Consider the following 14,283-nt stretch of genomic DNA (forward strand, 5'->3'; position numbering starts at 1 on the left):
CTTCTTCACCACACTGTCTGTGTGTGTGGACCATTTCAGTTTGTCTGTGATATGTACACAGAGGAACTTAAATCTTTCCAGCTTCTCAACTGCTGTCCCATCAATGTGGATAAGGGGGTGCTCCCTTTGCTGTTTCCTGAAGTCCATGATCATCTCTTTTGTTTTGCTGACATTGAGTGAGAGGTTATTTTCCTGACACCACACTCAGAGGGCCCTCACCTGCTCCCTGTAGGCTGTCTCGTCATTGTTGGTAATCAAGCCTACCACTGTAGTGTCGTCTGCAAATTTGATGATTAAGTTGGAGGCGTGCATGGCCACGCAGTCATGGGTGAACAGGGAATACAGGAGGGGGCTGAGCACGCACCCTTGTGGGGCCCCAGTGTTTAGAATCAGCGGAGTGGAGATGTTGTTTCCTACCTTCACCACCTGGGGAGGCCTGTCAAGAAGTCCAGAACCCAGTTGCACATGGCAGGGTCGAGACCCAGGGTCTCAAGGTTAATGATGAGTTTGGAGGGTACTATGGTGTTGAATGCTGAGCTGTAGTCAATGAACAGGGCAGTGTGCAGTGTGATGGCGATTGCATCGTATGTGGACCTATTGGTGTGGTAAGCAAATTGGAGTGAGTCTAGGGTATCAGGTAAGGTGGAGGTGATATGATCCTTGACTAGTCTCTCAAAGCACTTCATGATGACTGAAGCGATTGCTACGGGGCGATAGTCATTTAGTTCAGTTACCTTAGCTTTCTTGGGAACAAGAACAGAAATGCATGGTTTTGTGGTGGGCCGTGTGCCTGCAAGCTGACTCTGGGTGCCAACTGGATGGTGTTTCCTCTGAAACATTGGTGCGGCTGACTTCGTGTTTCGGAGGATACATGGCTCTTGACCTTCGCCTCTCCTGAGTCCGTAGGGGAGTTGCAGCGATGGGACAAGACTGTAACTACCAATTGGATATCACGAAAAAGGGGTAAAAGATACAAATAAGTCAAATTAGGAACCACTTTGGCCACTCTGTGTAGACTAGATGTCATAGCCATGCATTTCTGGAGTATTTTCAGGCATTACATGTAAATGTATCTATATGTATTTGTAATATATTTTACGTGACATTAAATATATTGAAATGTATTTTTTTCCATATTGGTAATATAAACATGAAATATAAATGTTTTCTAAAACTAGCAAGTAGATCTTAAAACTAACTGAAACTAAACTGAAAATCAAATAAAAATCTTAAAACGAATAGAAATAAAAACAAATATAAAAACATAAAACTAAAATAACCTTGAAGTGGAAGTTCAGTTTCCCTAAAAATGGTTGTTAACTTTTTAACCACTCCCAAACAGACCAAGGTCTCTCAAATCTCCTGTATAGCCCCAGCTTAATCTTTGCTTCAAAAACGACCTCCTTGACAGATGTCTACCTCATAATTCAGTCATTTCTCACCCAAAGCATCCGTTTCCCCTTTGTCCCCACTTCTGAAGATCTAAAGCCTGTTTGGCAGCCTCACCCAAAACCTTATCTGATGCCTTCCGCTCTTTCCTCTCCTGCCCAGCTGCCACGGTGGTGTCCTTTTCCTTTGATGTGGGCAACGGTCTGGTGGAGCTGAGTGTGAGGTCATCCACTCCTCTTAATGATGACCAGTGGCACAGGGTGGTGGCTGAGCGCAACGTGAAGGAGGCTGTGCTGCAGCTGGATGGGCAGTTCAAGGAGGTTCGCCCTGCACCCCCACAGGGTCACACTCGCCTGGAGCTTTACAGCCAACTCTATGTGGGTAAGACATCCTTCCTTCCTGCCTCACACCACATAGGGTAATGATGATCAGGTTTATATGTCTATGTTTGTAAGACAACTGGTGCTCAGCTCATGGTGTTTGGACCTGACTTATACAGGCCCACACAGTTTACACATTACACACAGAAACAATGTCAAAAGCTATTAAGATGTCAAGTCAACAACTAACAAGTAAAAAAAACTTGAGTTTACAATTTTTTTATCAGAAGTGTACTTGGTATCAAAGTTGTTGTAAACCAAAATGTCTAATAAGACTTTTTGTCATAAACGTTATCTTTCAGGTGCATCGGGTGGCCAGAGGGGCTTCCTAGGATGTATCCGTGCCCTGAAGATGAACGGTGTGACCCTTGACCTGGAGGAGAGGGCGAAGGTCACCCCGGGGGTGAAGCCTGGCTGCTCTGGCCACTGCACCAGCTATGGGCAGCACTGCAGAAACGGTGGCCAGTGCATGGAGAAATACAACGGTTACTCATGCGACTGCACCTTGACGGCGTATGACGGGCCCTTCTGCACTGAAGGTAAAACATAGTCACAGCCATGTGAGAGAATGGTAACTCTAAATGTGTCCGTTTTATTTCAACTTCACAGTGTTACAACTCTAACTTTACCCTTTGCTTTTGGGAGGCTAATATCGATTCGCTTGTCAATTTCTCAAACGTCCGCTGATGTTTTGTATTGCTGACTTGTGTCTCCTGTGTGTATCAGACGTGGGTGGCTACTTCGAGAGTGGAACACTAGTTCGTTACGACTTCCTTCCCGAGGGGGGCCTTCCAGCCATCAGGGATGTGAAGAGCCTGTCTCCCCTGCTACCCACGGAGGGCAACCTGACACAGGAGGAGCTGGTGTTCAGCTTCAGCACCTCCAACGCCCCCAGCATCCTGGTGTACATCAGCTCCAGGACCCAGGACTACCTGGCTGTGGTGCTCAGACACAATGGTGAGAGGGCAACTGCTCAAAGGGTTTAAAATGCTTGTGAGAGCAATCCTGGCCATCCGTTTAAAGAGTCTGAAAGGCTTGGACGGTGAAGTTAATGGTTTAGCCAGTAAAGAAACGCAGAATGTACAGGGAATTAGCTCAATAGCTAATTAAATGGTGCAACACACAGGTTGGGCATGGTCCGAGGCAGATGCATGAATAACTGAAACAGCAGAAAGAAAGAGTGATGGTCAATTTAGTATTTTAATTTAAAATACAATTGCCACTTGAGTTTGATACTCTAACCATGTTTCAAAGCCTGTGAGATAATGGGTGGACAACTATATGAATATGATTAAGACACATTGGGACTGACTGGCCATTCCATCTCCCTCTGTCAGGAACACTTCAGATCCGCTACAGCCTGGGAGGCCTGAGGGAGCCGTTCACCATCGACCTGGACCAGCGCAACATGGCCAACGGGCAGCCCCACCACATCAACATCTCCAGGCAGGAGAGGAACATACGGCTGCAGGTAATAATAATGAGGACGTTGCTTTATCTATCTATGGAGCACTTTTCAGCTGCAGTTCCAGGATGACCCTAGTGTTCCACTACCACAAAGGGTGATCTATCACACAGTGGGATTTGCCTAAGTTATGAAATGTATTTCCCCTCTCAGACTACTTTAGGCTGCAGGTAAAAATCTCAACAATGATGTAGTTTTATCTAAAAAACATTTTCATTTTCATCAAGCGGTTGAAAGGTAGGACTCTAATGCTCTTGAGTCCCAGGGTGGGACCACTCTCAGTGAGAGATTTGCTGATGTCATTAAATCCAACAGTCCTCTCAGACTAAATTAAACTTTTTAAAATGTGAATCACATTTGTATTTGGCGTACCCCCGACAGCATTGCGCGTACCCCTGGGGGTGCTAAGGGTTCAACACGGATCCCAAAAGGGTTCTACTTGGAACCAAAGGGGGTTATTCAAAGGGTTCTCCTATGGGGCTAGCCAAAGTACCCTTTTAGGTTCTAGATAGCAAGTTTTTTTTCTAAGGGTGTAGTGCCTTTTTCACCCCTACTTTACATTTGCTCTTTTGAAGGTTTTCCTATATAGTTTATTCCATCCTAGCCAAATTTCCTCATCTGCTGGCATGCACCTCTCCTACGGTGCATTCGGAAAGTATTCAGACCCCTTGACTTTTTCCACATTTTGTTACGTTACAGCCTTGATACAGTTTGATAGCTACATAGACTATAGATATAGCACTTTTCATAAAGCAGTTCAAAGGTAGATCACTAGTGCTCTGCTATCAGGAAGGGAGGACACCCTTCTCGTGAGAGGGATTTGCTGATACCATTAAATCCAAAATACATATTTGTTCTGTGTCCTCTCAGACTGCATTATGCTCTTTGCAACACACCAGACCCACCTTTCCTGTGGAAGTGGTTTATAGTGCATTATGCTTTTTAGCACAGTTTATTTCTGTTTGTTTCTCGGGTTTCGCTAATGCATTATACACTGGCATCAATTAGGATTTCCAGGCATATGCTGTTTAAAATCCACCACTAGGTGGTAGTAATTAACAAAAATAAAAATGCCGGCTGTTGGGTTTATAACTGACTGTAATATATCATGACCATATCGTGACCATATCGTGATGTTCTTTTCCAGTTGGACCATTACCCCCCAGTCAGCTACACTCTGCCGGCTGGCTCTGACACCAAGTTCAACCTGGTTAAAACTATATTCCTGGGGAAAGTCTTTGGTAAGTGCAGATATAATCCATGTATTCCTACTGGAGTGTAAATATAAGGAATGCTGTGTATCATGCGTGGAATCAATGTATTATTTACACGGAAGTCAGAGTTACTTGCATTGATCTCTTTGAATTTGGCCCTGAGTGATTAAATCTGGACTTTGGTTCTGTGTGTTTCTGAAAAAACACAAAACCAGATTTTTTGTTGCTCATCCATCACTGAGTGATTGATCTTGTTTAGTCCAGGTGTATTCATATATGGAAAGAGGGCATCAATATATCTGGTAATGGTGATGTTGCCTTGACAGAAAAATCTTGCTTTGTTGATACAAAGACATGTACATCCATCTGAGTGCCCATATTGAGCAATGTTACAATAGGCCTTGTCTAGGCCTTTCCTTTGTCTTTGTCTGACTGACAGTGGTGACCCATCATTTAGGGCAAGTGGGGCAGTGCCTGTTTTGCATGTTATTTTGGCATAAATACGTGTCACATATCAGTTTGAAAACAATGTAAAAAAAAAAGAAGAAAAAGCTGCATAAGAACATGGTCTCTTTTTTGCTATCTTGAGTAAGGCAGCTCCAAAATGCAGGTGTTTCAGCCTAGCTCAGTGCTTTCTGTGGTGGAGGGGCAGCCAGCCGAAAATATAGAGCGTAGGGGTTGGTAATCTTCTCTAGTTCTGCCGTGATTGGCTCAGTGTTCTGTCACTCATGGTGACACTACGTCGCCGCAAAATCTATAGGGAGAGCTACAAAGTTCAAGCCCCCTTGGGTGCTGCCATAGACTTACATTAGAAGTGCCCATTCAAGAAGGCTCAAGGTTATTGGCCACAGATAAAATTACGTCAAATCACGTTATATCTACCGTAGCTTTGATTGGACTGATCATGTCAACAACATACTTTCAAAATCCTAGCTAGCAAGCCAGACAAGCAGTCATCTTCATGAATTATGTCGACAATCTACTGGCAAACAATTTTCAATCTTTGTCATATGAAGAGAAATTATAGATAAAACGTATCAGTGATCATCGGCCATTGGATATAAACATTACAAGTTGGAGATCGCAAATTCAACAATGAGTGGTTTGGAAGGAATCAGTGGCTAACTGCAAGCTCTGCAAAGCAACCACTATTTTTCTTCCCCTGTCTGCTATTCGGTGGAGAGGGTGTGTGGTCCAAGTCTGGGTTTAAGGTTCTCTTTTCCAAGCTTAAAAGGATAAACATTCACACGTAACACCATGGGAATTCATTGGCCATGCTGACAATCCAGCATGTCTTCTGCTGCATTCAAAACAACTGGAAACTCCGAACTGGGAAATCTTGGAACTTGGAATAAAACGAGCTCCGACTGGGAAAATACGCTTTGAACGGTCATCCAACTCGGAATTCCAAGTCGGGAAATTAGGCCTCTTTTGAGAGCTCCGACCTGAAAATCACTGACGTCATGATTCAACCATGATTCAACCAAAAATCCAGAGAAGTTTCATGACACAATTTTCCCACAAGAAGGACTCCTGTTGAAGTGAGCACAGCACAACAACGGAGAGGCCAAAAATGTCTTGTATGCTGCTGCATAAATTATGTAATATGCCAGGGAGATATGTAGCTAAGAAAGTAATACTAACTGTATTTTGTGTAGTAAGCTGCTAGTAACCTCACCCTAATTTGGTCCCTTTCCCCATAATACCTTAGCCAACTGTTCTGACTTGGTGGTACACATGTAGCCTATGGCCTGTTTTAGAGAAATGTCATCATCAAATATTGTAAAAGCTTTCATTGTCTGCTTACATGCCACATTTATTTATCCTACGGTTCTGACTTGGTGTACAGGGAGAATAATGTAAGAACGTCTCATGTTCTGAATTATGTCGTTGTACATTTCAAAAGTGCTGAATAGTCATATTGACTATGTTCGTCTTAGCTCGCTCATTAATATCTTAATCGAAATTACGGATTTCCTCTTATCCGCTCATCGTTCCCTTATGCCATAGTTTGTACATCTCAATTGTCACTAGAAACCATATGTGTTTAAGCAAGTCAGCCACATAAAAAGGCAGTAAATGAGGCTGAATTCACTGTTTCGCTGACAAATAAGGCTCCACTGATAGCCAGGTATAGGGACAGCTTTATGTAGGCCCTAACAGTTTGTGGGCACCATTTGTCATTGTTATAGTGCAATTAATGTATTGTTTAGCGTTGTGTAGTGGCTTTGCTGTCATGCATCTAAAAAAAAAATGGAGTGTGCCCCACCAAGATTTACAGGCTAAAATCGCCACTGCTGACTGATATAGTACACCTACTATAGTACACCCACACCACTCAGATAAACTCAGGGTAAAAAAGTGTGGATCATAGGGCCATCAGGAACCACACCACTGCAGCACACAGATCGTCAGTATAGAGGAAGGTAGAATAGAAAACAGAATAAAGTGATGTGCGCATGGCATGGCGTGTTTGATTATCGCTAAGGGAGGGAGCAGCACCGTGTTAGCAGGAGTCAGACACCAGTACACTGATCCTGTTCTGAGAACAGTAGAATGACCCATTGTGCCTGGCTGGTAAAGCCTTACAACTTCCCAGAGTGCTTTGCTGCTGCACTCGATTAATAAATTAACAACAATCTCTGACATCATCCTCAGGGATGGAGGGAGCACAAAGGCCCGGTCCTGATCCCCATCCTGTAATCCTTTACTCACATCCAGGTTTTCTCCGAGCCTCGTTCCGTTTGTGAATGTATTAGCTCACTGATCCATGACATCATCATGTTTTCCCTGCCTGGTCTGGCTGTAAGGAAGAGAAGAGAAGGAAGGGAAAGGAGCTGGGCTGAATCACTTAGGGTGCATTCACATTCAGGGCTCGCTGGCTAACCAAGGCTTCAGGCACATAGACACCCTGGCAGATACACAGACAGGCTGACAGACAGACAGGTATACATATTGGCAAGAATATAAACAGACTACTAGCAGGCAGAAAGGCAGCAGGGCAGATACAGAGTTAAATGTTCCTGGCAGACAGACAAACATACAGGCAGACAGACAAGCATGTCTCATAGACAAGCATACAGCAGGCAGTGGTAGCACTGTATAAGACAAGGACTTTTGCTCTGGATTGAGGGGCTGCACCGTGGGGGCAGACTCAGAGTTAGCGCCACTTCATTCAGGGAGGACAACAGGACAACCAGGTAATACTCTTCTGTATTTGACAAACTTGAGGTGGCATAGTGTTTTCAATAACAACCTACCTGTAACTACACTGTAAATATGTAGGTGTTGGGGACACTTATGGTAAACCTTGACCTTGTGTTGTTGTTGTAACTCTTTGTTTCAGATATATTTATATTTTTTGTCATGCAATGTAGGCCTATGTTGTTTTTAACAAACATTGTCACTGTAGCTCTCTGACTGGCCTAAGATGGTGAATTATTTTTCTGTAGATATTGCAATGTGTTTTCTGAAAAGTAAAGATAATGCATGGCTAATGTTCCAAACAGGATGTGTTTGTCTTTTCAACTTGGGGGCATATGAAACATCCTTCTTACATGTAACCGTGAAATTACTCTTCTTTATCTGCCTTGGAGAATAACATATTGCAAAAGAATTGGATACTCTGTTTTCCCTGGAGTATAACATATCTGCAGTAGGAGTCTCTACAGTAGTTGCCTGTCTGGGGGAAGCTAGGGACAGAGAATACAGTATCACCAACCAGAGACTAGGTTCAAGTGAACATAAATCAAACTGGTGAGGCTTTCAGTGTTGTGCTGAGTAGTAGTGCATCGTGGTGGTAGACCAGTATTAAGTGGTCAGGCAGCATCAGTCAGCAGCTCCAAGAAGAACTCCTATCTAATCAAGAAGTACTGTGATGGTTTTTCTTTTTCCTTTGTTTTAATCAGAAACTGGCCAGATTGACCCAGTCCTCATAGAGAAGTACAACACCCCAGGGTTTGTTGGCTGTCTGTCCAGAGTTCAGTTCAACAACATCGCCCCTCTGAAGGCAGCACTGAGGTCTGGCATCGTCGCCCCAGTGACCACCCAGGGCATTCTAGTGGAGTCCAACTGCGGGGCATCTCCTCTCACCATTTCACCCATGGCTGCTGCCAATGACCCCTGGCACCTGGACTCAGGTACAGTAAATCACTGTGTTTCTATCTATCCCCTTTAATTGTCCCACCAATGGAAGCATTTATTCATATCATGGGATTTTATTCTATTCTATTGAATTGTTGTGTTTATTTACATCTCGATACCATCATCTTGAATACTGCATTTTAAAAGTAGTCCTTTACAGTAGATATATTGTCAGTGGTCAACTAGCAGCACCAGCAGTCCACTCAGTCCTCCAAAGAGATTTGACATTTAATTAAAACTTCAAGGCATGATATTTAATAGTGGTATTTTTCTTCTTCAGCTATTGAACCATTTAAACCCATGTGCTGTGCTGTTTAGCTCCTGTGGATAGGTCTACAGGATGGTTATCACTGGGTCAGTGTATTGATCCTGGGTGTGTTCTCTGGACACAAAGGAATGAGCTTTCCAGATACATGAGATCTATTGCTGCCCAGCCACTCACCCTCTCTTCTCTTAATCTCTCCATTACTGGGAACACAATATCTATCTCCTGCCTGCTCTGGGAATGGTCTGCTCTGTATGAAATGTTATCCCTCAGGGACTCTAAGTGACTATTTGTATGTTTAACCTATGGAGGCATATGAGGTTTCAATAAATCAGATGAATCGTTTTAGTGGTACTGCTTTGTAAGGATTAATATAAACAATTTCAATTGTCCCACAGCGAGGCCTAATGGGACTAGTTATAGATTGTTACACTATTGATATTCTGACTTTTACTAAGAGAGCTTTGGATGAAAAACATGAGAATAAGAGGAAGAATCTTTGTATCATTTGATCTGAGCCTTGCATAGTGCTCCAAAGGCAACAGATCAGCTCCCTGTAAGAGGCATCTATGATCCCTGCTCCACTGTGTGTGCGTATGTGTATTTTGGGGGCGGTGATATGTGATGAGAGATTTGCACATATTCTGCAGAATCCACTCAAATGGACTAGAGTGCCCACAGAGATGCCTGATGAAAAGAACAGACTGCCCCTCTCGACTCAGCCCACGCCTACTTCCCCCCATGACTCACACACTGTGCATATACTGCATGCTATATTTATCGCCTGTCCTGTTTTTTTATAATCAGATCCCAAAGTGTGCCAGTTTACAATTGACATATTCTGTCTCTGTAAAAAATGTGTCATAGCATTTACATTTTTTTAGCATTGTTTGGTTATTTTGTGGTTGATCCGTTTTTGTTTCCTTTTTCAGCTGGTGCTGTATTCCCATTCAACGAGGAAAGAGTTAGCCGGGATGGAGTTGATCGGAACGCTGCAATTATCGGAGGTGAATAGGGGCAGTAATCAACTCACCTACTATACAGGGTTGTTGAGGCTTTTAAAGGTCAAATTAAATGAAATTACATTTTATTTGTCACATGCGCCGAATACCATGAAATGCTTACTTACAAGCCCTTATCAAAGTGTATTTCTCACGTGCACAGGATACAGCAGGTGCAAACAGTACAGTGAAATGCTTACTTGCAAGCTCTTCCTCAACAATGCAGTATTCAATATATAAAAAAGGGAAATAAATAGAAAAGGGTCAAATCCAGTAATCGATTTTTCAAAAGAACATATTGTTATATACCTCATAATGTCCTTTATACTTGTAGGTATCATTGCTGTGGTCATCTTCACCATCCTCTGCACCCTGGTGTTCCTTATTCGCCATATGTTCCGTCACAAGGGCTCCTACCACACCAATGAGGCCAAAGGGGCGGAGTCTGCGGACTGTGCCGATGCAGCCATCATTGTCAATGACCCAGCCTTCACAGAAACCATTGATGAGAGCAAGAAGGAATGGTTCATTTAATCAGACATTCACATTTTGGTACTGGTCAATGGTGTGCCCATTGCTCTTCACACTTCGCTGTGTGAGGACAAGGCTTTCTTTGATGATGATGAGGATGATGAATGAATAATGTGTAAATGGGGCATAGGAAGATTTCCCCATGGACTAGATGTGTACATTGGCTGGCTTGTCTATAATGTATTTACATTGCGTGAGGAGTTGGAGGAGTTTTGGCAACATGATATCAGTCATTCACATAGAGCCATTATTACAACTACAGCATCACCTGGACTGAGATTTTTTTTAACGATATCACTTTTTATATTTATTTTTTGCATTACAGTTGATGATATGTCTTAATGTTTTGAGCTTTGATTGTAGAGATGTTTATGCCTGCATTTAATGGGTCAAGCACATACTGTACACTTCTAGTTCCTTTGCTGCCAAATGAGTACCAAGTGAGTTGCTTAGTGACAAAATGCTCTGGAAAATAATATCCCTGCACAGATTAAAAAACACATTAAGGTTTATGTCACTGATATTTGATTGTATTGCATTGTAATGTATTGGTTTGATTGCACTGCAGTCCTTATTATGTGTAGAATACAATGGCATGCTACACGACTATGGCATCCCTTCATTGCACCATTCCACACAGTAGCACTGGTATTTCCTCACAAATGTGTCTTTTATCTTGCAGATAATTTTCCAGGGTGCCAAATTATTCAGCATGCTTTATCCGTTTCCCCGGTCTTGCTACATATGATGATGGCTCTTCTTGGAAAAATTGGTTTCTGGCATGATATGACAGGTTCACATTTGGCGACATTGTGATTTTTGAGAGGGAATTGCTATGATATTGTCATGAAAAGGTTTATTGTACAAACAAGCATCATATTACTTATAGTAATGACAATATCCAATGTGCCTTCAAGATTCAGCCACTCTGCTTTCAGTTTTGGACTATTTCATTCTGGGCACACTGACTGTACCCTGAATATTGAACAAAACAAATACTGTATGGCCAATAGGGATGTATTTATAATGGTGGCTAAAAGGAAAAGGAAAGAACGTGGCTTAACTTCAGCTCCATGGGCAGTGATACACTATACACACGCTTAACTAATGCCTGAACTTCTATGCCTTTGTTGGTGTCAATGTGTATAGTTCTATAGCACAGGAGGCTGCTGAGGGGAGAATGGCTCATGATAATGGCCAAAAACGGAGTGAATGGAATGTCCCCAAACACATGGACACCATGTGTTTGATGTATTTGATACAATTCCAATTCCGCTCGAGCCATTACCAGGAGACTGTCCTCCCCAATTAAGGTGCCACCAACCTCCTGTGTTCTATAGGTGTTATTTGATTTGTTTGTTTGAGTACAGTGGGGTTGTATGTTTTATGTCTAATCATTTTATTTCCTTAGTCATAAGATAACCATTTTCACCCAGTAAGTCAGAATAACCCACAATATTAAACGTTTTTCTGTTACAAGTGCCAACAAGACTGTCAGCCTTTCCCCATGTTAAGATTCTCATATTCACATCATGTGGTTTGGGAATTGCTGTGATTAATTCAGAGTAGCATTACACAGACAACACAGTGTGTGCTGAAGAGAAGAACTGGAGGATTAGGGGAGCTAAGGGGAATGTAGACAGCATGAGAGACTGTAGTGAAAACCTCTCAAATGAACATAAAATGATTAGCTGTTACTGTTGAAGGCTGTTACAGCATTTTGCAAACAGAATGTATCCTTACATATAATGTCAGTGTCCCACATGCCCACAGCAATCTGAATCGGATGATAAAATCCCTTAAATTGCATCACAGAACACATAAGCAAAGCTGTTATTATTAGGTAATTTCTTCACATTTTTTGTTGTTGCTATTTTGTCATGTAGGCTATTGTTTTGAATCAACATGTAAATCTCTGTCTACATCTCACAATGGTACATTTTGGTTTATTGTTATTAAGGGTTAGCAAAACATTGGTTGTTCATCACTGTATGTGCTAATAGTCAAGTTGCAACTGAAACACAATATACCTTAATATTCTATAAACCAAAATGATCAGAGGACATCCATTTACTGTAGAGCAACATTTTATGAGAAAGCATGATCTTACATTTCATTAGAATATCTAACACGTCACAGTTCATAATATATAATATTATAGCATAGGATATAATAAAGCATAATATAGCATACTGATATTATGGAGATTTTTTTTTGTTATGTTGGTTTACCACTTTTGTCAAATGAATGATTGGCATCGGATTTCAAATTCCATTGCTTGATTATCATTTTTCTTTTCATTAGCAGCATGACAATTAAACTAAAAACAGTACCACATAGCAGTACAATTTATTTTACATGAATTCTTTGGAAATATTTTGTACATTTCTTATCTGAGGGATGACGTGCAACAGTCTTTTTATAATATATTTACATTTATTTCATTGCAATTATAATTAAATGGCAGTTTTCTTTTTGATATTCTGTGTGAAAAACATATATTGTTGAAATTGTCTTTTACAGTGGCTTGAGATCATGTTCCCCAAAATGAAAGATTTTACAACTTCATTTTGTGTTATTTTAGTTCAGTATTGTATGTCAGGCCTGAGATTGCATATGTAATGTGATTTTGTCTTAATATAAAACATTAAACAAGCCTTGCCATACAGAGTGTAGTTGGTTTTTCATCAGATGCCTCCAAATCAGAACGTGCGCCCTCTCCCGACACCTACAGTGCATTCAGAAATTATTCAGACCCCTTCACTTTTTCTAAATTTTGTTGTGTTGCAGCTTTATTCTAAAATGGATTAAATAAATGTTTTCGTCATCAATCTACACACAATACACCATAATGACAAAGCAAAAACAGGTTTTTAGAAATGTTTGCAAATGTATTAAAAATAAAAAACAAATACCTTATTTACATAAGTATTCAGACTTGAAATTGAGCTCAGGTGCATCTTGTTTCCATTGATCATCCTTGAGGTGTTTCTACAACTTAATTGAAGTCCACCTATGGTAAATTCAATTGATTGGACATGATTTGGAAATGTACACACGTCTATATAAGGTCCCACTGTTGACAGTACATGTCAGAGTAAAGCCAGTAAAGTCTGTAGAGCTCCGAGACAGGATTGTGTCGAGGCAAAGATCTGGGGAAGGGTACCAAAACATTTCTGCAGCATTGAAGGTCCCCAAGAACACAGTGGCCTCCATCATTCTTAAATGGAAGAAGTTTGGGAACACCAAGACTCTTCCTAGAGCTGGCCGCCTGGCCAAACTGAGCAATCGGATGAGAAGTGCCTTGGTCAGGGAGGTGACCAACACCCCGATGGTCACTGACAGAGCTCCAGAGTTCCTCTGTGGAGATGGAAGAAGCGTCTAGAAAGACAACCATCTCTGCAGCACTCCACCAATCAGGCCTTTATGGTAGAGGGGTCAGACGGAAGCCACTCCTCAGTAAAAGGCACTCGAAAGCCTGCTTGGAGTTTGCCAAAAGGCACCTAAAGGATTCTCAGACCATGAGAAACAAGATTCTCTGGTCTGATGAAACCAAGATTGAACTCTTGTCCTGAATGCCAAGCGTCACATCTGGAGAAATCCAGGGACCACTCATCACCTGGCCAATACCATCCCTACGATGAAGCATGGGGGTGGTAGCATCATGCTGTGGGGATGTTTTTCAGCGGCAGGGACTAGGAGACTAGTCAGGATCGAGGGAAAGATGAACGGAGCAAAGTACAGAGAGATCCTTCATGAAAACCTGCTTCAGAGTGACCAAGACCTCAAACTGGGGCGAAAGTTCACCTTCCAACAGGACAACACACGAGTGGCTTCGGGACAAGTCTCTGAATGTCCTTGAGTTGTCCAGCCAGAGCCCGGACTTGAACCCGAT

The 14,283-nt window shown here is 42.0% G+C and overlaps 1 protein-coding gene across 3 annotated transcripts in view; it reads left to right on the plus strand.

The window, feature by feature from the left end:
- Positions 1 to 13,054, plus strand: part of LOC139560431 (contactin-associated protein-like 2) — a 56,813-nt gene extending 43,759 nt beyond the window's left edge. For all 3 annotated transcript variants that reach the window (XM_071377198.1, XM_071377199.1, XM_071377201.1), the window contains 8 exons: positions 1,552 to 1,770; positions 2,072 to 2,308; positions 2,496 to 2,726; positions 3,107 to 3,240; positions 4,382 to 4,475; positions 8,357 to 8,587; positions 9,789 to 9,863; positions 10,192 to 13,054. In XM_071377198.1, the coding sequence (XP_071233299.1) occupies positions 1,552 to 1,770; positions 2,072 to 2,308; positions 2,496 to 2,726; positions 3,107 to 3,240; positions 4,382 to 4,475; positions 8,357 to 8,587; positions 9,789 to 9,863; positions 10,192 to 10,391 (1,421 nt within the window). In that variant the 3' untranslated portion in view covers positions 10,392 to 13,054. The remainder of the gene's footprint in view (positions 1 to 1,551; positions 1,771 to 2,071; positions 2,309 to 2,495; positions 2,727 to 3,106; positions 3,241 to 4,381; positions 4,476 to 8,356; positions 8,588 to 9,788; positions 9,864 to 10,191) is intronic.
- Positions 13,055 to 14,283: the final 1,229 nt, after the last annotated feature.

This window comes from Salvelinus alpinus, chromosome 30, assembly GCF_045679555.1.
Source record: "Salvelinus alpinus chromosome 30, SLU_Salpinus.1, whole genome shotgun sequence".
In the NCBI taxonomy this organism is placed as follows: domain Eukaryota; kingdom Metazoa; phylum Chordata; class Actinopteri; order Salmoniformes; family Salmonidae; genus Salvelinus; species Salvelinus alpinus.